This window comes from Capsicum annuum, chromosome 12 (assembly GCF_002878395.1).
Source record: "Capsicum annuum cultivar UCD-10X-F1 chromosome 12, UCD10Xv1.1, whole genome shotgun sequence".
Lineage (NCBI taxonomy): Eukaryota > Viridiplantae > Streptophyta > Magnoliopsida > Solanales > Solanaceae > Capsicum > Capsicum annuum.
The window spans coordinates 5719104-5745430 of record NC_061122.1 but is presented as its reverse complement, the minus strand read 5'-3'; the positions used below and the strand labels follow the sequence as shown (position 1 = coordinate 5745430).

General features: G+C 36.1%; 2 protein-coding genes across 8 annotated transcripts; both read right to left on the bottom strand.

Moving 5' to 3' along the window:
• Positions 1-423: 423 nt before the first annotated feature.
• Positions 424-3751, bottom strand: LOC107849853 (GLABRA2 expression modulator-like). The gene is made up of 4 exons (XM_016694398.2): positions 3273-3751; positions 2329-2430; positions 1330-1601; positions 424-826 (listed from the first exon to the last, which is right to left on the bottom strand). Exons 1-4 carry the CDS (start codon positions 3580-3582, stop codon positions 638-640), a joined length of 873 nt encoding a protein of 290 aa, XP_016549884.2. The 5' UTR covers positions 3583-3751; the 3' UTR covers positions 424-637.
• A 912-nt stretch (positions 3752-4663) lies between these two features.
• Positions 4664-14873, bottom strand: LOC107851410 (esterase AGAP003155). 7 transcript variants are annotated; one of them, XR_007048118.1, is made up of 7 exons: positions 14495-14873; positions 13666-13764; positions 11916-12102; positions 10618-10719; positions 7641-7739; positions 5213-5309; positions 4957-4994 (listed from the first exon to the last, which is right to left on the bottom strand). XR_007048118.1 is itself a non-coding variant. In XM_047400637.1 (5 exons), exons 1-5 carry the CDS (start codon positions 14708-14710, stop codon positions 4909-4911), a joined length of 690 nt encoding a protein of 229 aa, XP_047256593.1. In that variant the 5' UTR covers positions 14711-14861; the 3' UTR covers positions 4664-4908. The 7 variants fall into 7 exon arrangements, 3 of the variants coding, with proteins under 3 accessions (XP_047256593.1, XP_016551896.1, XP_016551895.1); XR_007048117.1 differs by having other exon boundaries at positions 4965-4994; positions 5213-5314; XR_007048116.1 differs by lacking the exons at positions 4957-4994; positions 5213-5309 and adding an exon at positions 5917-5965 and having other exon boundaries at positions 14495-14870.
• Positions 14874-26327: the final 11454 nt, after the last annotated feature.

Genomic DNA, 26327 nt, shown 5'->3' with positions numbered 1-26327 from the left:
TCTAGATTACAAACAGACTTAGGGAGCTAAACTTTTATCCTTAGACGTGATGTATAGGAAGGGGAGCCTTAAAGTAACCGATAAAGTTGCTGCCATGTGATCAGGAGGTCACGAGTTCAAGCCTTGGAAACAGTCTCTGTCGGAAATGCAAGGTAAGGCTGCGTACAATACACCCTTGCGGTGGGCGCTCTTTCCCGGACCCTCTGCATAGCGGGAGCTTTATGGACTAAGCTGCCCTTTTTTAGACGTGATGTATAGGTTTTCTTAGAAAGTAGAGTTGTAATGTTCCCAAAAAAAAAAAAAAGAGCATCTGCTGAAATGGTTCACGAGTTATCTCCTGCTTGGCTAATTTGATGATTACACAGCAGACTATGCAGAAAGAGAGGTTCAACAAAAGGAAGAGGCAAAACTAGCCAACAGAAGTATATGATAAAAGATGTATTATATATATAAGTGCCTCAGATTCCGTATGCATTGCATCGCTAAGCTGCTAATTAAGTTCATTGATGCAAAAATGATACAATTAGAAAGATAATCCGCTATAGGTGCCGAGGACACTGAGTTTTCGTATAAATGAATCTTCAGAATCTTCAACGGCAACAAGATGTATGAAGGTGACTGTGCGCCATCTCATAACTCACACGACTTGCAATGTGTTTGCCTGTAGCGCCTCTTGCAGGCATTTTACTGCACCGGTGTAATTTAGAAATCCCATAAACCAAAATTCATGGTTATCAATAGATATAACTTGGAGGTACTTTTCTGATGCATTGGTTCTGCTTGACGAAGGATTAATTGCTTTAAGCTTATGCAACGGGATAATTACCTGCTCAGATCAATAGTAAACAAGGGAAATGTGAGTAAATACGGTTCCTCAAATGTTTAATTCAAAGTTATCAAAAACCATACTAGAGACGTAAACTGCACTAGGCAAGCCTTGTGCGGCAAGCTTGACTCAGAAGGCCAACCCCTGCTATCTCAGGCAAGGGGCTTCGAACTTGAGACCTCCATTATGGAGGTCCCAATGCAAACCATCTGAGCCACCCCGAAGGGTCATGGCACATAGTGAATGATGCGTAAAAATATCCAAAAGGAACAAGATATTACATCTCCTAATATGTAAAACCAGGTAGGAACTTGCTTTGCGCAGAGGTAAAATGCAAACGAGCAGATTATATGGAATTAGTTACATTTGAAGAAAATGATTCAGCGTCTTTAGGAAGCTAAAGTAAATAACCACGCGAGACTGATAACTAAACAGATGGAACAATTCATAGCAAAAACAGGTTTTTAAGTACTTCAAGTAGTATTGAATGTATAGAGATATACCTTATAATAGCTCCATCCAATTTTGTCTCCGATTTTGTAGTGAAGAGGGCTATCGCTGCAAAATGCAAGCTTTGCGGTAGATAAATAAAACATTCCCATTACCGGACCAGCTGATGTAGATAAATAACAAGCAAATGAATTCTGAAGTTGCTCCTCAGGATCTGCCTCAAACGTTTGGCAGAATATGTTTTGATAACCACCTTCAGCCAGAACCTTTGTTCCCTGAGCAATTCTTCCTAAGGCAGCATCAGCAATACTTGGGCTCGTTTTAACTATACAAGTCAACGAAAGATACTAAAATTATTGCAGCCATCGATTTCCTTAACTTTTTACTAAAAGAGCTACTGTAGCCTCATAAGGAAGCAACTCCAACAACAACAACATATTTGGTGTAATCACACGAGTGGGGTCTTGGAAGGTATTGTGTACGCAAATCTTAGCTCTACCTTAGGAGGTAGAGAGGTTGTTTCTCATAGACCTTCGGCTCAAGGAAAAGCATATCAAAGCAGTTTGGGAAAAGAAATATAAAATTGAAGAAGCCACGACAAAATACTAAATATAGCATGACAAAACATATTGCAGCACATTAACTACAACAAAATAATATCATATTTGAAGTCAAGAAACAACATATAGTAACAAAGCTGAAAGATCAAGAAACTATAAGAGTACTACTACGACTACTAGTATAGACAGGTAAGTGAAACAACACTCCACTACCTACTAGCCTTCTTCGCTAATCTGCGTATTCCATAGCCTCCTATCTAAGCTCATGTTAAATGGATATTGCTTGTTTTTTTTTTTTCAGCTACTCATATGATAACATTCATCATTAATACACATAAAAATAGGGCTTTTATGTCATCTATAAGTTCCTCCAAAGAGGTTTTTGCTAGACAACAACAACAAACTCTTTACCTATACTATATACGTTGAACTAAAAATTACAAATCACTCAGGGATGGCCACAAAACGAAAGAACAAGAAGCTAATCCTTACAGTGTTGCCATGTATCGCCAGCGAAATCCTCAGCCTTCTTTGTTGCTTCACCAACCTTCTTTCCCCATCTACCAAGTACATCTTTGACGCTCCCCATTTTATCTAACATAGATGAAAATAATATCCTCACAGTCAGATGCAGGCATCGAGTTTATCTGAATCTAGTACTTTTAACATGCAACATAGATTTATGTATGAAAGTTCACTAATTTCGCAACAAATAGAAGGTACGAACACGTTGTTTTAAAACAATACTTACTCCCTTTGTTTCAATCTGCTTGTTTTACTTTCCTTTTTAGTCCATTTAAAAAAAGAACTCGCTTTCCTTTTTGACAACTTTTTAATACTAACTTTCTCATGAAATGCTTAAAAACACAGGATTAAAGAACATTTTCGTACCATTAACAGATCTTTAGGTTAACACCACATGACCACAAAATTCAAAAGTTTGTTTACTTTCTTAAAATTCATGTATTTTTCACTATATAGCGTAATTTCATTAACTCAGTACTTAAGGTCTTCCCTAAGGTTGGTTTTTAGCCGTGCTCCTTTTCTAAAGTCAAAATCAGACAAATAAATTGAAACTGATAGATTAATTTAGAAACTTTAAGATTGAACTCATGTATCCCGTGGAATTAATCGAGGCGCGCACAAGCTGGTCCGGACACCACGGTTATCAAAAAGAATCCTTGACTCTGTTCACAATATCTATTATTCATGTATGTATACCAGGAAGTCACGGGTTCACGCCTTGGAAACAACCTCCGGGACAAATGCAAGGTAAGACCGCGTATAATACACCCTTGCGCGTGGCGGGGCCCTTCCCCGAACTATGCGCATAGAGGGAGCTTTAGTGCACCGAGTTGCCCTTTATGTATACATAGGCATGTGAATTTGAATATATGTGTATATTATATGTATATCGAGAGAAAAAGATAACTAACTTTTGATATCGACTGAACCAGAATCACCAACCGGAACCTGAGAATGATCACTGCCATCGGTTATCCTCTTCACTGATGAATCCGTCACCAATTTCTCGCTCCAATGCACCAATTTCTTCGATTTACTCAATCCATTCCCCGATTTCAGGCCTTCATTTTCCTTATCATCACCAATTCGAACATTCTCAATATTATTTTCCTTTTGCACATTTTCCGGACCTTGATCCTGATCCCGATCATTCATTATGATCTTGTTCTCCTTCGCCCTCGTGTTATTTTCTGCAACATCGACATGGAGCTCCTTCTTCATATGAGGAAAAAAAATGTCGAATTGTTCGTGATAACGAGGCAGTTTTTTGATTTGGTTACGATGGGGGAGACAAAGGAGAGGGAGAGAGAGGCCGGAGAATTTTTAACGCGGGAAGATAACTGTATGGAAGGTTAGTTATATTTGAACCTCTGGTTGGTTTAACAGCTAGCCTATTTTTATCTTTTATATACTATTTATATATTTTCTAAAAATAAAAGGGAAATAAAATAATTTTGGAAAAAAAAAAAATTAAGTTGAATATCAATGGGACATCAAGTTTACAAAATATATTGACACGGTATTTAGAAAAAAAAAATAAAGATTTTTAAAACTTGTGTTCTAAATAATCCTTGAATATTTTTTAGGCCAAGTACATGCAAATCCTTACAGTCATTATGATCTTTTATTTAAACACTTCAACTGAAAATTGTTAGTTTACATCATATGCTCAATGTGTCTACTAAATATATAAATTTTTTATTTAGACACTTAAACTGAAACTGTAACTCTAAAGTCTAAATTATAACACAATGTCTTCCAAGCACACTTGTTGATATGACATAATGTGTATTTTACAACTTTTTTTAGTGTGTAGTGTGAAATATTTGAGTTATATTTTTACTTAAAAATGGTGTCTTTTTGGTTCTTCATTTGGTGTTCGCCTTCTCCTCTTCTCGCTATTATTTCCTTTCTCTACTTCATATTTCTATTTGTGACAAAATCATAATTTTTATTTAGCGAAATTAAAATATAAAAAAATAAATAAGCGAAGAAGCTAAGCGGATTCAACATCTACTACTACATATAACTAAAAAGTAATTTTAACACCTTACATGCATACACAATGTAACTCTTTGTCAAAAGTATATTCGGATGAACCCCTTGCACTCAGTTGACGCCATCCCGAGGACCCGAGCTAGCTTCTATAGATAGAAGATTCCACTTCATTTCATTTTATTATGATTGCAATTTGTTGTTTCTCTTTTAGCTGAAAATCTTTTATTTCGATTAATGAAGTCCCTATTTATTTTGTTTGTTACGACATGCATTTTGCGTGTCTCATAAATAACAGTTTTATTTAAAACGTCTAAGTAAAAAGTCGTAACATTATGTATTTGACCTATTGTTTAAGACGAATCATTGGAAAATTGAGAAGTATTTATCATCCCTTCTAATCATTGTTTTTTTAAGAGATGTATAAATGACAAATATGACAAGTATTTTGAGACGGACGACATATTACAGGTAATTATGAAATGTATATTAAGCAACAACAAAAATCAACAAAGAAACATCAGAAGACAAAATATCTGTATGAAAATTAATTCATACTGTCAGAACACTTGTGTCCTGTCTCAAAGTTGTTGAATTTTTTTCAATAAATCCAAGCATTACTGCAAGGCTGCTATCATCTGCAAAGATAAAATAAAAGGCATAATATAATTAAGTATATTTATTATCAATAATACAAAATCTAAGATTAAGCTATTGAGTTCTACCGAACTCGTAATTAGAACTCTAGCACCACCCGAGTTACTTCAAGAAAATGTTTTAGTTGACTTTTTAATAGTATTTACATTCATATTCTAAACAAAAAATTAGACCAGAAAATTATAAAAATAAAACTTACCTAGTTTTGGTATTGTATGTCCTTTAGAATGGTGAATCACTTGTGGATCCACAAAACACTCCAGCAGAATTTCACCATCTTTTTTCTGGTAATCTGTCTGTCCTTTAAGAAGAAAAATAAATGCATTTATATTAATTGTAAAAAAAAAGGGCAGTCTGGTGCACTAAAGCTACCGCTATGCGTGGTGTCCGGGAAAGCGCCCCACTACAAGAGTGTATCGTACGCAGTCTTACCTTGCATTTCTGCCAGAGGCTGTTTCCAAGGCTTAAACCCGTGACCTACTGGTCACATGGCAACAACTTACCTTGCATTTATATTAATTGTATTGGAAAAAAATGAAATGTTAAATGAAATACTCTATTTTGTTCATGAGGTATTCTTTCAAACTCGTTCTGAAAAACGATTTTCTTGAGCCAACGGTCTATCAGAAACATCTTCTCTACCTCACAAAGTAGGGCAGGCGAGGTAGGCGAGGTAGAGTGTATGCAGACCTTACCTTTATCTTGAGAAGATATAGAAGTTGTTTTCGATAGATCACGCCTGATATTATGGTAATGTGAAAGTACCTAAGAAATGAAGGGATGGGCAATTGATTGGAGATGAAAATGCATTTGCAGCCAATTTTGGTACACCAAATGAAGGCCCTCCAAATTTAGCCCCTGATATTAGTATCACAAACTTTATTTCTGGTACTTTAGTTAGAGCTACTCCTTCCCTTTGCATGCCGGGTATCGCGGCACCTAAAACTGCTCCCTAATTCCGCGAACCAAAAAAAAAATGACGAAGATAAAATGTTAAGAGGACGGTAAGAAAAGAGAGATCAGTTGTAATATCTAACTAAGCATATTGAACCTTCAATTAGTTGAAGACAATGAGTATCAGTCATTACACTGTATTATATTCTTTGCAATCTTCAGTTTCAAAAATAATCTAAATATAATATGTTTCCTATATAAAGGGACCAAAATGAAGGAACCTTGGAGTAACTGGTAAAGTTGTTGTCATGTGATCAAGAGGTCACGGGTTCAAGCCTTGGAAACAGCCTCTGACAGAAATGCAAGGTAAGACTGTGTACAATACACCCTTGTGGTGGGGCCCTTCCCCGGATACAGCGCATAGCGATAGCTTTAGTACACCGGGCTGCCCTTTTATATAAAGGGACCAAAATGATGAGGATAATAATGTTCATCATGGAATGCTAAGTTTTTTTGTCCTATTTCTGCAAGGATTAAGTTGATTAAAAGCGTGTTGTTTGCAATACAAAAATATTGGTCCCAAGTCTTCATCCTACAAGAAAAGATTATAGATCTTATCGAAGCCAACAACAACATACCTTATGTAATCCCACAAGCGAACTCTTGGGATGGCAAAATGTTTGCAGACCTTACTCCTATCTTTTTGGGTAGAGAGGTTGTTTCTGGTAGATCCTTGGGTCATTCTGGTGATTTCTTGTTGAAGCCATCATATTTCTGGACTGGTAGTACCACTAAGTCTAGGAAAGCTCTTATAGCCTAAGTTGCTCGGACTCTCCAAAAATGCTGCCGCACCTGTGTCGGATCCTTCAGAAATACACTATTTTTGGAGTATCCGACACGCACCCGTAGACATTTTGGAAGAGTCCGATCAACTTAGCGTATAGCTTGGAAGAGATTATGTATTCTAAGAGTGCAGGTGGTCTAAATTTGCTGGGCATACAAGGATGGAACAGAGCTGCCATTTATAAGTTGTTGTGGAACTTTGATTGGTAAAAAGGATAAGCTATGGGTTGCCTGGATGTATGTGGTGTTCAATGTAAGCAGCCTTCATGGCTAATTAGCAAAATCCTAAATGCAAATAACTACTTGGAAGCAGGCAGAGACAAAAACATTAGGTGATTTCTTTTCATTTGTCCTAATCGTGGTGGTAAGAATTACCTGGTACTTGTTGCTAGTGGGAGGTAGAGAGGTTATTTCTGACAAGGCAGATAGCAAAGACTATGTTGCTCAGGATCTTTAAAAGTGTTCCCTGGTGCATATGTTGGATACTCCAAAACTAGTGCATTTTTGGAGGAGCCGACACCGGTGCGACAACAGTTTTGAAGAGTCCGAGCAGCATAGTTACTGGATAGCCTTGAACATGCCAAGTAATTTTGAGCCGGTGTGGTCAAAACTGCGGCTTTTTTGGTAGTTTCATCGCTACTTGGTAAGTAAACATTATTAGTTACCAAGAAAAAAGGGGAGATAAAAAGCACACTTTAATTAATTGAAGGTTAAATATGCTTAGTCCGATACAACAAGGACAAAACTAAGAACTACTATCCCTTAAAAATAACAAAAGTAGTTTTTGTAAGATCATTTTCTCTTATTCAAATTATATACTAAGAGATTATTTTTCTCGTTTACCGCAACAGAAAAGAAAAACGAAGAAAATATAACTTGGTAAATCTTACCTGTGAGAAACCAAGAACACCATCAAAAGGTCCATGCTTTAACATAAAATCTTCTATATACTCCAGGCATTCTTCAAATTTGTAAAACTCTGTGAAATCCTACAAGAAAAATGCAGTAAATTTTTACAATTTTGATGACTTGATAAGTGGTAATTGAACTTGACCAAAATTCATGTAGCTGATTTGGATTATGAAGGGGCCGGGGGAGCCTTGGGGAAACAGTAAAGTTATATTTGTGTGACGTTCTTTAGAAACTGAAGTCATACTTGGGCATATGATGATACAAAAATATAAACTCATGTCCCGCAAAGAAACTAGACACAATAAATAAATAAGTAAACACTCATCTCATCCGACAACCTAAGTAAGCACTCCAATTTTGAGCATGCAGACGTACACACGTCAACAAAAATAATTTGAATAAACATAAGATATGAAGCAAATTAAAAGTGTTTAAATACCTTATTAGATTGAAACCATTCAAAGTAAGGAGGATCAAAATAGCCTTCAAGTGCAGATTTTCCCTGAGCTGGAAATGGTGCATCCAAATACACCAAATCCAATTTTCCGGTGACTGATTCCGGCCATCGGAGAATTAATTTCTTTAGTATTTCACCACTTCCTCTAAATCCATGGAGACATAAAATTCTTAATTTTTTCTCCATAGTAGTAAAATTTTTTATTTAATTTCTTATGGAAAAATGGAAGTCCCACTAAACATATAGTATTTTATTTAGGCACCTATTACTATTTATTTGTGTGTGTATGGCTAATTAGTTGTCACGTTGTCCCCATGATTTAGCCAAAATTGACCATAGTGTTGGTTGGTGGGTTTTTGTATTTTTTTTCAGAAACATATAAATGAAATTATTGGAGTTTGAATATGAATTTGTTGATATTTAAAGAAAAAAACTGGTACCATCATTTTCACAGCATCAGTTGAATATTTTAATTTATAAAATAATTATTTAGACACCTTCAAAATATTTAAGAGGCACAATTATGATAGAATTTTATTGTTTAGTTATAAGTTCAAATCAAGTTGATGTATCACGTATTTAGATCTACACTTTTAAAGATAGAGTGCTTACTAATTGACAATTGAGCTGAAATTTGAATATCTTATTTTTAGTTTAAAACCTTAATATTCAAAAGTTTTTTTTACTTCCTTAAACACTATATATCAAGTCACGAAATCAAACAAATAAATTGAAATAGTGTAGTAACATACTATTCTTAAAATATAATTTTTTATTGTAGTGAATATTGAGTAGAAAATTAGGAGGAAAAAAAATTAGGCTCCAAGCTTTCCTTGGATCATGGTGCGTTATTCGGTTTAGTAAAATTTTATGGGTGGAGTTGGCTTTAATATCATGATAAGAAAATGAATTTTAGGTGTAAATTTCAAAATTATGCTTATGAGGTAAAATTTGTTCAAGACCTTAAATAATTATATGATATCAAATAATGGTTAAAACTTATACGCATTCGGTGTATACATTAGGCCAATACATTCATTACATGTGTTTGAATTTAGAGTTTATGTTACTTAACCATGATTAATTAACAAATAAATTACTTAATTTAATTATTTAATTATGATAAAAAAATATTAATTTGATGTATACATTGGGTGCTTGTAAATTTTTATCAATACATAAGTGACCATGTTAGTGCTTTAAATTTTAAAACAAGGAAAAATAAGTCAATTTAGCCCAACTATTCGGAATGAGATTTAAAAAAAAAAAAAATCAAAATGAAATAGCTTCATCATTGTTCCTAAATTATTTTTTGGGGGATGGGTGGGTGAATCGTGAATGTGTGAGACATATAAGAACAATATAAGAAAATAAGTAGTATAAATATTTTTTTAAAAAATAACAACCTCTAAGGATAAAATTGTGTACGCACGACTCACTCAAACCTCACTAGTAAAATTACACAAAATATGTTATTGTTGTAAAGACTTTCTATTTTCACAAATCAAAATGCCGATTGTAAAGTGGAGGGAAAGTACGTCTTAGTTGAAGGACAAAGTTGACGTATTTTCTCTTATTTTACCCGGAAAAATATTATAAATTATTTAAAAATTATTTTTGAGCTAAAAGACGTAACGAAAGGTAAATCAAACCTATTCAAATAATTTAGGGTTCAAAAAATTTTCTAACCCTTTTCTCACATAAATTTTGGTGTTTACTTGTGATCAATTCCATTACAAGATATCACAAAGAATTATTGTTCTCACACCAAAACTATAATGAGGACAATGCTATTTTTCGTGTTGTCTCGAAGTTGTTGACTTTTTTTTCAATAAACCCAAGCATTATTTCAGTGTTCCTATCATCTGCAAGGACAAAATAAAGGTATAATTAGGTCTAGTTTGTTTTTATTAAGATTAAAATATTCGAATATGAATGCATATTTAAATATTAAGATTTACATTACAATCTAGGTGTTTGAATCTTAAAATACATTTGAATAATGTGATGTTGTATTAAGTCCTGATGAATAATGGATAATTAGGATTGTGTTATTATCAACATCGGAGTACATATAACTTGTCTTTATTTAAAAATTAATAAACATATAAGTTATATAAAATTTTAAATCAATCTAATGATATTTTAATAAAATAATTTTACAAAATTATCTTGATAAGTTGGAAGTGATGATGGTCAACAATGGTGATTGTGAATAGCGATTAAGGATAATAGATAATGACGATAGTTCTGGATAGTAGCTAGTGAAGATGAATAACATTAATGGTTGTTGATCATGTAGTTGATGACGACAGTTAATTATCATGACGATACTGATAACTTGGTGATTGTGATCATGATAGTTGATGCTCAACTGTTTTAGTTGATTTTTTTTTTTAAATATTGGTAAAGTAAAAAATCACATTCATATTCCATACACACACCTGAAAAAAAAAAAATAGACCATGAAATTAATTTCAAAAAACAAAACTACTCACCTAGTTCTGGTATGACATGTCCTTTAGGATGGTGAATCACTTGAGGATCCACAAAACACTTCAGTAGAACTTCACCATCTTTTTTTTGGTAATCCTTTTCTCCTTAATAAAGGAAAAAACAAGAGAATTTAACACCAATTGAATTGGATAATTTATCAAATGTTCAATAAATAGTAGAAATATTTAAATAAATTAAAAACATAATTATATGAAAAAAAGAAAAAAAAAAATTGATCCTAAAAGGGAAAATAAAGAGGGATTTCATACACACATAAAGCCTAAGAGTGAAATTGGCTTTGGCAGGCAGTGTATTATATTCCTACCTTTAAAATGAGATTTTTCAGCGTAAACTTAAATTAGTCAGACTCCAAATAGATTATTGTGTCATTTATATTTTTTTTTTTTAATTTCGAGTCAGGTACCTGCATTAGAGCGCTACTAATTTGGATTCGCATCGAATAGGGTCATTCAAGGATATATATAGCACTCCTATTTTTCTATACCTAGGACTCAAAATCATGACCACTAGTTAAGGGAGAAGCAACCCTCCATCCACTGCATTGGTGGTATTTATACTCGATTTTGTTCATGAAGTATTCTCCCAAAAACTGTTTTTTAAAAATGATTTTCTTGAATCGAGGATCTATCGAAAATAATCTCTCTATCCCTAGTGGAAGACCCATGAATTTGATGAAGAGTACAAATTTTCTTCACAATTGTGTTAATGGAGTGCAAAACTAAATATACAGTCATAATAGCTAAACATTTAACCGTTATACACTATATAATTTTCCTGCGAAGGATGTGTCCGGACGACCTATATCACCTAAGGTCCGCCCATATCCAGTGGAGAACTAGGATTTAAGAATAGTGGGTGTTTAAAAAATTTTAAAATTGAAAAAAAATAAAAGTGCACTTCAATGAGGTTCGAACTCGGGACATCCCTTTCAGTAGAGAACCTTAAGATCAACCTAAATGTCAATAGACCCAATTAACTTTGTGTTTTAGTGGGTGTTTTTATATATTTTATACCTATTTTTATTTTTATGTAATTTTACTTATTTCGCGTCAAATTTAATGGATGCCAGAATATCCAAAAAAAAAAAAAACAGAATATAGATTCGCCCCTGCCCATATCTATCCTATATCATAAAAGATAGATAAAGATTGTTTCAGATAAAGTCCGAGTCAAGTAGATAACTTCAACTATTATCAAAAAGCAAAAATATTCTACACCTCATAATTCTAAAGTAATTTTGACTCTTTATGCTTGAAAGAAATTTAATTATGAAAAGTACCTAAGAAGTGAAGGGATGGACAATTGATTGGAGATGAAAATGCATTGGCAGCCAATTTTGGTACACCAAATGAAGGCCCTCCAAATTTAGCCCCTGATATTAGTATCACAAACTTTATTTTTGGAACTTTTGTTAGAGCCATTCCATCCCTTTGCATGCCTGATATTGCTGCACATAAAATAGCTGCCTATTTCCACACATGCACACACCAAAACAAAATAATTAAAAAACTGATTAAAATCACATGATTTTTTGTTAACTAAGGAGTCGTTCGGTACAGGTGATCAGAAAAATAATTTCTATATAAAATTTGAGATTAACTTTTATCTCACATTTAGTGTGAGGAATTACGACTATTTCATCTAACCATTTGTACTAAAATGGTGAGATTAGATATCATGTGGACGGTGAGATAAAATAATCCCATGAATTGGGATACCCCTATTTATCCCATCTAGTGTACCTAATGACCCCTGACACTTTGTTTGGACGGTGGTTATCCATGGTATAGTATGGTCAGGGTCGGCTCTATATATAGTTAAAAAATAAGCCTCATTTTTTTTTTACAATAATAGATTATAGGCTTTTTATAAAAAAAATATTAAGAACTATTAGTAGAAAAAATAAACTTCTTATACAAATATAAGAAATTATTAGAAATTTGATGTATTTAAACTTTAAAGTACTATGCCTCAAGAAATATTAAATGCATTAGTTATATTAACGAAAAAAATTATGAAGAAATCGACTCTAAAAAAATACTAACAAGTTTGCATCTCAAAATATCTAAAAACTAGATTAGAAAAGAAGAAGAAAAAAAAAAAATATATATATATATATATATAATATATATATTCTTAAAAATTTAAGACCTCTGTAATTCCCCAACTTAGATAAGGAGTGTCACATCTGCAAAACACAGGAGGGATGATGGGTATATAAGTAAGCAAATCTTATTCCCTGGTGATACGTTTTAAAATTGTGAGGATCTAGGCTCAAAGCGGACAATATCACTAGTGGGCTGAGCTAAGGGGTTTCTCGGGCCTTCTTGGTTAGGGATGTCCGTCGCGGCTAAGGCCTTGGCTCGGGTCGTGACAGTTCAATTTTCGCCTTAGGCCACCAAAGTGCTTGAGCTGCCCTGAGTATGGTATGGTTACTAAGAGTACCATGTTTGTTTTGATTGTTTCTTATATATATATATGATATGATTTGATTCCATGGTTAGGTAACCATGAAAAACTTCACTTTATGTAACTACTGGTTTGATGGTATCCATCGTTACTTTATTTTTTTTGTCATTTCACCTTTACTTATCATTTAAAAAATCCTATTTATCCTTTATCCTACCTTATCATAGTAGTCATATCTCGTATTCTACTTTTCTTGTAGGTTTATTCTTCAAATTATTAATGTATGAGATTATGTAAAGACGAGAAATGATACAATCTATCTAAACATTGTATCCATTAAAACAATACGGTACCACACAATACATATCATACATTATGAAACAATACATACCAACCACCCAAACAGTGTAAAGATTAAATGTATTTTATCTGATATCACAAGGATCATAATAAGAATCTACTAATATTGAGAGACCAAAGATGTTATTATATCCAACTATATGACACAAGTAATTTTATATAATCATTTTCCTCGATATTATAATTATAATTTATCATAAGAGATTATTTTCTCGTTATTGCAAGAGAGAAGGAAAAAAAACTAGTTAGATGAAGCTTACCTGTGAGAAACCAAGAACACCATCAAAAGGTCCATGCTTTAACATAAAATCTTCTATATACTCTAGGCATTCTTCAAATTTGTAAAACTCCGTGAAATCCTACAAGAATATACAATAATGTTTTAGACAAAATATTTCCTTTACAAAAAATAAGTAAATTTCTTAAAATAAAAACATGATTTCCTCAGTACCAACAAGAACTATGATGGTGTGATAATTATTCATTCATTTTTAGTTAGAGGCTTCGAGTTCAAGCCTGGTTGATTACGGAATTGTCATTGTTAGAAACTTTTAAATCTCATTATGGGATTTTTAACGGAAATTCAGATTCAGTTGGACGACCCTAATACGAATATCGGACATTGAATGATCTATTTTCTCTCAACACCACCCTCAATCCCCACTCTTTGACCTCCTCTTCTCACCCTTTAGTATTTTTCTAAATTGCATATAAATATTTTTAAAACAATATAATTTTATCTATTTGTCAAATACCATAAAATAAGTATGAAAATAATTTACCTTTTAAAAAAACCATTTTTTTCTCAAAACTATTTTTCATATAAAACATTTTCTTTCGTTCCAAACACATCACCCAAATTTGGATCTTAATCTAATCTTCTATATTATGTCCAAACAAATAAGATCGTTCTATCCTTAATAAACATCTCAATCAAGCTAAGCCCTCGTAACGAGGAAAATTTCCTGTCATGAACTATTTTTTCCTCAAATTGATCAGATCATTGAAATTCGAATACACAATATATAGTTAGCGGAAAAGAAAAAGAAATATATATATATATATATATATCAAGTGTTTAATTAATACCTTATTAAATTGAAACCATTCAAAGTAAGGAGGATCAAAGACACCTTCAAGTGCAGATTTTCCCTGAGCTGGAAATGGTGCATCCAAATACACCAAATCCAATTTTCCGGTGACTGATTCCGGCCATCGGAGAATTAATCTCTTTTGAATTTTAGCACTTTCTCTATAGCCATGAAGACATAGAATTCTTGGTTTTTTCTCTGATTTTCTTTCCATAGTATTTCTTTTTTCTTATGGAAAATGGAACACACAACTTAAGTGTACATGGCTAATATTATGGTCAAATATGATTTTAAATTTAGAAACTTATATTTTTAAGAATTTAAAATTTCAAGATCTATAGCCAAACGAAACGAAAGCAAGCATATAATAGATTCTAGGTTGTCACGTGATCTTCACATTCAGCCAAAATTGACTATGCTTAGGGTTGGTTGGTGGGCTCTTATATTAATATTTATATCCCCATAAAGGGATTTCGAGGGGGTGGGGGGAAAGAGTTGAAAATATCTTAAAATAGGATATTTTTACCCTTCGTTACGCTTTTGATCAAAATGGTTATGGTCGTTTGTCAACTAGTTCGAAAGTATCTTTCAAAGTAATAAGAGCTAGGAGATTGCTAAGGCAGTAAGCATATCTGCTAAGGCAGTAAGCATATCTCTAGACACCTAATTTCGTCTCTTTCCGATATTGTTTTACTTATTGTTTACCTTATGCTATGGTGTACCTTTACCCGTGTGATAATCCCTCCATAAAATGACAAAAATAACACCCCCTAACTAATTTTGTCTTATCCTAATCTTCTAACAACCCACCCAACAAAAAATTGACAACACATCCTAACAACCCACCCAACCAAAAATTGACATACCCAATCAAAATAAAACACATCACTCTACCCCATCTACCCTACCCCTTACCCGTGGAACCCACACACTCCTATATATTTTTTATCTTCTTCTTCACAGAGGAGATAGATATCATCTTCTCCAAAAAAAATTATATATATATATATATATATATATATAAAAAAAACAAAACACACACAAAAAAAAAAACACTCAATAAACGAAAAAATTTTTTTTACAAAAAAAAAAAAAAAAAAACTCCATCTTCTTCTTCACAGAGAAGACACAGAACATATCTCAGGAGGATTCATTGATTTTGTTTTCTTTTCTTCTTCACACAGAGAACACACTCACACACACAACTTCGTCCTCACTATACACTACCCGAGCTCACAATAATCACTCGTCCTCACTGATTGGCACACACCCACATATTGGTATACACACACACATCATCGAAAAGGAGAAATACAGTAGAATTAGGGATCGAGAAAGATGAATGGAGGGAGATAGATCGGAAACAGTGAAGAGATCGGAGTAAAACAATAAAGAGAAGCGAGAGAGTGAGAGAGATATGCGAGAGAGAAGTGAGAGAGTGACAGACAGCTGCGAGAGAGGTTGAGATCCGTAATGCAGAAGAAAGTGGGGATTGATTCGGGTTACTGTTCCGGCGATAGTTTCGCCGGAGTCATCCCTTCCGTTCGTCGTTCGTATAAACGGTCAAACCTTCTTTCGTTGTTCTTCGTTTCTGTACAGAATCCATTCAGCGATTGGCTGTTCGGGTCGTCCGAATCAGTCGTGTTGATCGGTTTTGGGTCTAATTCCGGTGGGGTTCAATCTGGTTCTGGCAAGATTCAGTTTAATCCCGTCAAAATTCTTTCTACCAGTCTCGATTTTGTTCGTATTTTTTGTTTTGGGTGTTCACTGTTGTCGTGGGTTTTCCTGTTGAGTTCGAATCGGATTTCGGAGGTTATCGGGTTGGAGTTGGATAATAGTCGAGATTTTGTGGTATTCTTTGTGGTTTTGGAACGGCTTTATTCTTCTTAATCAAGCGAGAATATTCGGAAGGTCCATTTCTTAACCCGCTCTCTTTTTATTTATCTTGGTGTGTCGAATTGGTTGTGATTATGTGTGGTGTTATTATGTTTGTTGGTTTTATTGTTGATATTGATCATTACGTTTTTTGATTCGGCTATGATGGGTTGAGGAAAGAATTTGACCATGTGTTGATTGTTGATTGATAAAAACGAAGCTAGCGGGGGGTGGAATTGAGAACTTGATAAAAAGGGTTGAATTAGATTAACATGGGTTTATTATTATTTTCGTTCAATCCGAAATAAGTAAACATTGAGTGAACGTGAAAGAATTATGACATGTGGAAACGGATAGGCAATGTAAGTTCAGGTAGGCAAAAATTTAAGAAGGATGTTTTGTTTGAATGTTGGAATGTGCGTGTGAATGTTTCTTTCTAGTTTATCGTATTTAATTCAAATGTATTCACTTAGCCGGGGAATGCCCCGAAGATTGATGTATTTATTCACCGGGAAATGTCCCGATATATCATGTTGGCGAAAAATGATCGTGATGAAGGCCCACGGCATTGGGTAGGGCATTGGAACTTAGCCTAGATTTAGTTTAGACTAGGATTTATATTTTCATATTTTTCTATTTTTCGGACTGTATAATTGGACTGGACTTTACATTTTTTTGGATTGTTTTGTTTTGTTTATTGTTTGATGATTTTGCGTGCTTTTGTGTGGTTTATACATTTCGTAATGTCAAAATAGTCGACACACTCTACCAAGCGACCGTGGTTGAACCACGGGATCGAGGGGTGCCTAACAGCTTCCCCTCAGTTAACAGAATTTCTTAGCCGGAGTCTCTGTTCGCAAACCAATTTAAGAGTCAAATGGTCTCGAAAAGAATTTTTCAAAGGTGACTTGGCACACCGGATTATGCCAAGTGGCGACTCTGAGTTTTGATTGTTAAAAAATAATCTTTTTTTGAAACAAATTTTCATCTTTTGTCACATTAACAATTAAAACCCTTTTCGACCCTTAATAAAACATTGAATTTTTTTGAGTATGTTTAAAAAGGGGGTGTGACAGCTCTGGCGACTCTGCTGGGAACTCAATGATAAGTTTTCAGAATTTGAGCTATTTTTGGAGTCGTATCGACTTTGTTTGGCATTACGAGTGTATAAGCATTGTTTGTGGTTATTGTTTGTGTTATTTTCACTTTTATGCATTTTCGTGCTCTTTGTTTATAGTATTTATCCTATGTGTTACCGCTTTATATCTGTCATCATGAGTGCACCCCCCGACCTTTTTTCTGCAATAAGTCCGTAGTGCACGTGTTGTACACAACCTCTAGTTGAGTCACCCTTATTTTAGGGGGGGAGCCGTCGGTGTTATGGAGTAGGTGGAAAGCAAAGCAGCCACTATCGACCATACGCTCTCCCGAATAGCCTTGTCAGTGAACCACAACGTAGGTCAGCCTTTAGGTCATGCTTATGTGCATCATACGGAGACCTAGCGGGACCCACATGACCCTTTGTAGGAGACTTCCCTTTAAAGCATCCCTACGTGCTAACTACTGCATTTTTAAGGGTAACGTGGTAATTTGACGAACTGATTTTTGAAAAAAAAATTGTTAGGAGTAAGGCGCGCAGGCAAAAACGAAAAAGAAAAAAAATAGAAAAAGTAAGTCGAAAGGAACGAAAAAAAAAGAGGAATGTCGTAGTTTATTTTAGAATTCGTTATGGCTTTTGTTTTTCACAATCCAAAAACTTAGAAAGATTTTTTTTTACGTTTTGTAAAGTATCGTAAATTCAAAAAGAAAAAAAAATGAAAAAAAAAAGAGAAAAAAAAGTTTTGTTTGCCTTTTCTACTTATTTGTCAAAAACAAAAATTCCAAAAAGATTTTTTCATAGTTGGTGGTGTCAGTGTCTAGCTGAAAATTCAAAAGTTTTTTTTTTTTTCGTTTGCCTTTGGTAATGTCTCTTAAGTTAGGGTCAATTTATTAGTAAATCGTTAATTGTCCAATCTGGATGAACTACGCATACCTGATTCCCTTCCCTCGGGTTGGGATACGTAGGCAACCCTCAGTGGGTTCGGTAATTTTTTGTGTCGACCTTTGTCTTAGTATTAGCCTAGGTCTCTCGCCCCGTAATCTAGAGTTGTTTGCCAAGTAGACTGATTTCGCTCAGTACTTCTATTCGGCAAATTGGAATCATGGATGTGGTCTGTCCCATCGACATATGTTCGCGTCAAAAAATCCCAAGGGTTGGGAATCTTCTACCCCTGTCGAATTTTTTTTTAGACAATGTCTTGTGTGTTATTACAGGATGGATTTGTCCACCAAGTCTAGAGTTCTGATGGTTGTCAAAGTGCCCAAAAAGTTAATCAAATGGTGGGAAATATTTAACTATGTTGATCAGCAGAAACTGATTAAAATATTAGGTGATCTTACAGAACTTCTGCATGTTACCCCTCGTCCAAATTTAATAGAGGCTTTGTTGACCTTTTGGGATCCAAGTAGTTTGGTGTTCAGGTTTGGGGAATGTGAAATGACTCCTACTTTGGCAGAAATATCCGGTTTGTTGCATTTTCCCTATATCGAGAAGGACATGATCCGAGCACGAAATCATACTGGCGTGAGATTTTTGCAGTCTTGTGGTTTAAAAAGTAAGGGTATCCGTTTGGGTTGTTTAAGTTACTCGTGGGTTTCCCTAGATTTTTTGTTCACTAGATTCGGGCCCTCGGAAGGTTTTGATTGCTTTTGGGATGAATTTCATGTGACTAAGGAGAAGTGGGAGAGAAAGCGTCTTGAAGTCTTCACTCTAGCTTTGTTAGGTACTTTAGTGTTTCCACTAGAAGAAAGACGTATTAATACCTGTTTGCAATCTGTGGTGATGGCCCTATTTCATAAGGATCAAAACGACAAGGGCATTAATCAAAAGGGAAGGTTCAGTCTCATACCCATGATCTTAACAGAAATATATAAGGCTTTAACCGAAGTGAAGGGGGGAAGGAGATTTTTTTAGGGCAGTAACCTGATATTGCAGATATGGGTGATAGAGCATTTACATGCACCTTCTTTAGTTAGACCAAACGTGTTGGATGTTGTATTCCCAATCGAGTGAAAGCCATGGACTCCAGGTTGCGTTTGGATAAATTCTCGTTTCCCATGGGAGTCGACGCTTGGATTGAATTTCTTGAATCAAGAACCAGGGATAACATTTTGTGGACTTATCTGTGGCTTCGACCAAAGATAGTATTGTTGGGTTGTCAGACGCAATTCCCTTTAGTTATGTTAGGGCTCAATTGCACCAGACCATACAGTCCTTCTAGGGTAATGCGTCAGTTGGGTAAGCTGCAGGACGTGCCACCAGCAGTCGATCTTCTGAAGGATGTTGAGTACTTCAAGGACCAAGCCTCAGGTGAAAGCAAGTATGAACAGTTTTGGAAATATGCAACAAAGCTGTGTATGCACACACTCAAAGAAAGTTTGGATAATCTGGGCTACACTCAAGGATATGGGGTTTGGCTTCAATCTATCCCTCGGGGTATCAGTCAACCCTTACCAGCGCAGCTTAGAGGGAGAATACAGGAAGAATGCATAGTAGACGATCATCAGGATGAAAGTGTAGGGTCCAAAGTGGAAGCACTGAGGGTTCAACTAGCAGATTTGTTCAAGACGGTAGAAAGGTATCAGAATAATCTTTCCAAGTGCACTCCTCATGAAGCAGGAATATGGACCCGAAGCTTCCTCCCCGGTATCAGGGTGTCTTTACAATATACACTACAAAGCTTAAATGGGAGAAAGAGAACTTCAGAGGCAAGTCCATATCAGCCAGGGTCGTCGCGTAGAGCACCAGTCTGAAAGAGCACTTCTTATCTTTATTCAGTTTGAGTCTTTCATGTGTCTGTCATTGTAAGGTGGTGTCTACTTTAAGTCGAAGTCAAGTTGGTTTTGGTATTAGAGTATTTATTAGTAATTTCACCTACGTCGTCTTAGGGGTCTATAATTTGGTTTCATATTTGTTGTTTAGTTTTAAAGTGGTCCCAAACTTTTGTACGTTTTTGTTGGTTTCTTTCTTAAAAATGTTTTGATGTTACGTCTTTCCTTGGTTTGTTTAATTTCATTTTTGTAAAAAAAAAAGGGTAATGTTTATGCACATACTGCCTGAACTACGCAAGATCTGATTCATGTACAGCATGATACGTAGGCAACCTACTTTTGGGTTCGATCTAATCATTTTGTTTCATTGTTTTTCATTATTTTTCCTCTTCTAAAGAAAAAACAAAAGCAATAAAGAATGATAAAATAAAGGCAGATAACGAGAGAAAAGAAAAGAGCAGAGATGGATACGAAAAAAATATAACAATATAACGATAATAATAATAAGTGTAGATGAAAAAAATAAGTGTAGACAAAAATCAGGATGATGTTAAAATGACCTCGCTACCCTCAAAAGCTGGTAGAAATGAACATGAAGTTAGGACAATTTTACCAATGTGATTCCCATGCTTGCTGTATGCCCTAATCCTAATGGATGTCGTCTTTGATGAGCATGTTCTTTCAGATAACAGTGGTAGGTTTGCAGCACTCTAGCTAGTCACCCATACTTCACTAGATCCAAAGCAAAGCTCGTCATGGCTAGCAGGGAGATTGAAAATTCGCTCATTGACCTAGATCAGGATCGCAGGGAAGAAAGTTCTGAACACAATGATGAGGTAGTAAGGCTCAACAATGATTGATAGATTTACACCGGGCATGGGCCAGCGGAATACCTCCTCCTCCGCTCCCTAAAGGTCTTGGGAATATCTCTAATTGCCCACCGCTCTCTCAGGCGCAATTCTCTGCTCTTACTGAGTCACCTGAGCACACGTCAGGATTCACTCCGCGACATTATTATCCTGGCAGTTCTGGTGTGCCCTTGGAAGCTCCCCAATCAAGACCCGCTGCTCAGCCAGCGCCATCGATCATACCGGTATTCGTGGCTCCGCCACCACATGAAACTCCCATATATGTTGTGCGTCCCACAATGAGGCTTCCTAGGTCTGCCAGTGAGCCAGTATTGAAGGTTTCAGATAGTCAGTATTATGCCCCGGAGCCTACTTTGCAAACGAATGAACCGTATGGGTACACTCAGCCGCCTGCATTTCCATTTGATACGGAGAAACCTGTCGCAGCAGAGGAACAGGATATCATAGCACGGAAATTGAAAAGTTTAGAACAGGCAATGAGGAATTTGCAAGGAATCGGAGATTATAGGAGTGTTTCCTATAAAGATCTTTACATGTTCCCAGACATCAACCTTTCCCCCGGGTTTTAAGATGCCTAAGTTAGAGAAGTATGTAGGACACGGTGATCCCGTGGCACACTTAAGACGTTATTGCAACCAGTTGAGTGCCGCAGAAGGAAAGGAAGAACTGCTTAGGGCCTTCTTTGGCGAAAGTCTTTCTGATCTGGCCTCAAAATGGTTTATCGATCGAGATATCGATAAATAGAACAGCTGGGATGATTTGGCTTTTGAATTTGTTCAACATTTTTGACCTAATTTCGGACGTAAAATCCTTGGTCAACATGAAGAAAAAAAGCACTGAAGGTTTTAGGGAATACGCGATAAGGTGGCGTGAACAGGCCGCCAGGGTAAAGCCTCAAATGAAAGAAAGTAAGTTGGTAGAAGTTTTCATTCAAGCGCAGGATGAGACCTATTTTCAACATTTACTTCCGGCAATGGGAAAGTCTTTTATGAAAGTCCTCAAAATGGGGGAGATGATAGAGGACGGAATTAAGACCGGCCGAATAGTGAGTTTTGCTGCATTAAAAGCAGGTGGATCTGGCGCATTTGGAGGTAAAAAAAAGAAAGAGGACGTGGCAACTATCGTAGCTGGAACCCATTCCTATCCCAAAAGACCACCTCGCCCCTATCCCCAATCCCAAGCCCAAGTCTATACCCAAACTCCATATATTCCTCCCCACCATTACTACCCTCCGCAAAACCCTTTATATTCCATTCCACCACCCCCATACCCAGTATATAGCGCGCAGCCATATGCCCAAACCCCTTCTTACCCGCAGTGGCGCGCGCAAGCTCCATAAAATCACCCATTGGCTCCACCAAATTACCAAAACCCCTCCAGACCCAGTTTTCAGCCTAGGTCTTAGTATAAGAAGGTGAAGGCGGTCAAAAATCAATTCACACCTCTTGGTGAGTCATATGCTAGCTTGTTTGATAGGTTGAGAAAGTTGAAGGTTTTAAGCCCAATTCAAGGAAGGCTTTCAAATCCACCGCCAAGGAATCTCGATTATTCTTTAAGGTGTGTGTACTGTTCTGATATGCCAGGCCATGATATCGAGAAATACTGGCATTTAAAGAGAGCTGTCCAAGATTTAATTGACACAAATCAGATGCTGGTCCAGGCCCCGGAGGGTCCAAACATTAACCAGAATCCGTTGGCAACCCATGCTGAAGCCAATATATTAGAAATTATATATGACGGGAAAGAGTCTTCGAGGGGTTATAAGCCTATTGTCATGATATAGACCATTAAGGAAAATTCGGTAAATGTAGCGGAGTCTTTGAAAGTAATGTCATTGAATCGGGAAGGAATGAGAGAAGATAAAGCCCAAGAAAGCACAAATAAACCCCTGATAACAGTACAAGGCACCAGAAGGTATGTTGATTCAAGTCAGGATAAACCTAAGTTGACGGTGGTAGGAGATCTGAGTCAGCCCATCTTAACGGTGAAAGGAGCACTGGCAGCTCCTATTGTCCTCAAACCGGTGACCCAACCTCCGATAGTTGATACAAAAAGATTTCCCTGGAATTATGGGTGGACTGTGATGACCTATCACGGAAAAAAAGTTGTGGAAGATGTAGATGAGGTAGGGGTGTGACTAGGTCAGGAAGATGCTTCGTGCCTGAAAGCTTAAGAAAGTCCCATCCAATGGTGAGTGGACCGTCATCTATCAAAAAGCCTATCACCGAAGAAGAAGCTGAAGAATTTTTGAAAAAGATGAAATTGCCAGAGTATTCAATATTAGACCAGTTGAAGAAAACCCTGCTCAAATTTCCCTTTTATCTTTGTTGTTGCACTCCAAGGAGCATCGTGATGTTTTACTGAAGGTATTAAATGAAGCATATGTTCCAAGGGAGATTACAATCAACCTACTTAAAAAAATGGTTGGAAAAATCTTTGAGGTCAATCGGATCAGCTTTTCTGACGATGAATTGCCTGTTGAAGGTACAGGGCATAATCGGGGCCTTTACATTACAGTGAAGTGTGAAGATTTCTACATCACTCATGTTATGATTGATGGAGGTTCAGGTGCAAATATTTGCCCTATTTCTACTTTGCAAAAGTTGAATATTGGTACTAACAGGATCAGGCCCAACAATATATGTGTTAGGGCTTTCGATGGAGCAAAATCAAATTCCATTGGCGAAATAGAACTAATGTTGACCATAGGGCCTGTTGAGTTTGCCATAGAGTTTCAAGTATTGAATGTAGACTCCTCTTACAATCTGTTGTTGGGAAGGTCGTGGATCCACAAGGCCAAGGCGGTTGCATCTACACTGCACCAAATAATTAAGTTTGAGCATGACATGCAAGAAGTAGTTATTCATGGTGAAGGAGATTTGTCAGCCTGCGAAGATTTTCCCTTGTCTCTGATTCAAGCAAATAACGTAGAGGAGACATTCGTCTATCAAATTTTTGATACAGTGCCAGTAAATCGTATCCTAGAATGGCAGGCTATACCAGAACCGCAATTGTCTTCTGCTTCTATCATGATGGTGAGTGAACTTTGGAAATATGGATTTGAGCCAGGAAAGGGTTTGGGAGCGTCTCTGCATGGTATAGTTCGTCCATATGTCCGAGTGAGAATGTGGGCACTTTTGGTCTGGGATTTAAGCCTACGGCTGAAGATCTGAAGAAAGCCAAAGGAAGGAAAAAGGAAACATTGTCACTCCCTCGCCCAATGCCACTACTCAGTGAATCATTTGTTAAGAACGGTGTCACGAAGCATGTGGAATTTGAAGTTGAATTGGTTGATGACTTCCATAACCTTTTTATTGAAGTTGATATGGTCGAAGCAGGAGAAGGTACCATTATAGCAGACGTGTAATTCATAAGTCCAGCTGTCCGACTTAATAATTGCAAAGTCACTCCTCTCCCCGTCAGGAGGGAGTTTTGGTAGTTTATTTGTTTTTCTTTCTGTTTATCGAAGTTATTTCAGGGTTGTAGTTTGGATTTTAGTTTGTTTATGTTATGTTGGCATCTGTGTTTAAACCCTTCTATCTTTTATTTAATGAAATGAAATGTCCCTTTTGTTTCGTGTCTAATATATTTTGTTTTTCTGTTTTACACAGTTCTCTTTATGCTGATTCTAATGACATGACATGTATGCAGAATTTTCAGCTTGATCTTAAAATTCAAACTAATCAAGATGTAATGTAGCAGGATGGGGAATATGATGAAGAAGAAGCACTAGAAGAAATAAGCAAATAGTTGGAACAGTTTGAAGACAAACCGAATCCTAATTTGAATGAGACCGAGCCAATAAATCTAGGGGATCAAGAAGATGTTAGGGAAACTAAAATCAGTGTACATGTTTTGCCACAGCTAAAAGATGGAATGATTCAAGCATTAATGGATTATAAGGATGTTTTTGCATGGTCTTACGATGATATGCTTGGTTTAAGCACTAAATTGGTGGCTCACAAATTGCCAACTGATCCCGCGTTCCCCCCTATCAAACAGAAGTTGAGGAAGTTTAAAACAGATGTAAGTATTAAAATCAAAGAGGAAATCATGAAACAACTTGAAGCCAAAGTAATTCGAGTGACTCACTATCCCATGTGGTTATCCAATGTTGTTCCCGTACCAAAGAAAGATGGCAAAATTTGAGTCTGTGTTGATTACCGTGATTTGAATAGAGTAAGTTCGAAAGATGATTTTCCACTGCCCAACATTCACATTTTGTTAGAAAACTATGCTAAACACGAGGTTACCTCTTTTATGGATTGCTATGTCGGATATCACCAGATCATTATGGATGATGAAGACGCGGAGAAGACATCTTTTATCACACCATGGGGAACTTATTGAGTGATGTCGTTCGGTTTCAAGAATGCTGGAGCAATATACATGAGAGCCATAACTACTATGTTTCATGATATGATGCATAAGGAGATTGAGGTCTACGTGGATGATGTGATTATCAAGTCAAAAAGTCAAGCCAACCATGTTAAAGATTTAAGAAAGTTCTTTGAAAGGCTTCGCAGGTATAATATCAAACTCAATCCGGCAAAATGTGTATTTGAAGTTCCATCTGGAAAGCTGTTGGGGTTTGTAGTCAGCCGTAGGGGAATTAAATTGGATCCCTCGAAAATCAAAGCCATTCAGGATTTTCCCTTGCCCAAGAATAGAGCGGAGGTGATGAGTTTTCTTGGTAGACTGAACTACATTAACAGGTTTATTACTCAACTCACGACCACTTGTGAGCCCATATTCAAGTTGCTGAAAAAGAGTGTTGCGTTAAAATGGACTGAAGAATGTCAGGAAGCGTTCGATCAAATCAAAAGATATTTGTCAAATCCGCCCGTGCTGGTACCCCCGAAGCCTGGTAGGCCTTTGATCTTATATTTATCAGTCATGGACAATTCTTTCGGTTGTGTCCTGGGTCAACATGATGTCACAGGCAAAAAGGAGCAGGCTATTTATTATCTTAGCAAGAAGTTCACCACTTATGAGGCCAGGTATACTCTTCTTGAAAGGACGTGCTGTGCCCTAACTTGGGTAGCACAGAAGTTGAAGCATTATCTCTCATCCTATACTACTTATCTTATCTCCTGCATGGATCCTTTGAAGTATATCTTTCAGAAGCCTATGCCGACGGGTCGAGTGGCAAAGTGGAAAATATTGCTTACCGAGTTCGACACTGTATATGTGACTCGAACCGCCATGAAAGCCCAA

Bases quoted from the DNA above. Each gene is read 5' to 3' on its own strand.
- LOC107849853 (XM_016694398.2), bottom strand. From the start codon at position 3,582: ATGAAGAAGGAGCTCCATGTCGATGTTGCAGAAAATAACACGAGGGCG. The intron at 1,602-2,328 runs GTAAGGATTAGC...TGACTTGTATAG, and splicing joins TGGCGATACATGGCAACACT to TTAAAACGAGCCCAAGTATT. The intron at 827-1,329 runs GTATATCTCTAT...TGATCTGAGCAG, and splicing joins TTGGATGGAGCTATTATAAG to GTAATTATCCCGTTGCATAA.
- LOC107851410 (XM_016696409.2), bottom strand. From the start codon at position 14,710: ATGGAAAGAAAATCAGAGAAAAAACCAAGAATTCTATGTCTTCATGGC. The intron at 12,103-13,665 runs GTAAGCTTCATC...GTGTGGAAATAG, and splicing joins GTGTTCTTGGTTTCTCACAG to GCAGCTATTTTATGTGCAGC. The intron at 10,720-11,915 runs GTACTTTTCATA...TCCTTTATTAAG, and splicing joins TCCATCCCTTCACTTCTTAG to GAGAAAAGGATTACCAAAAA.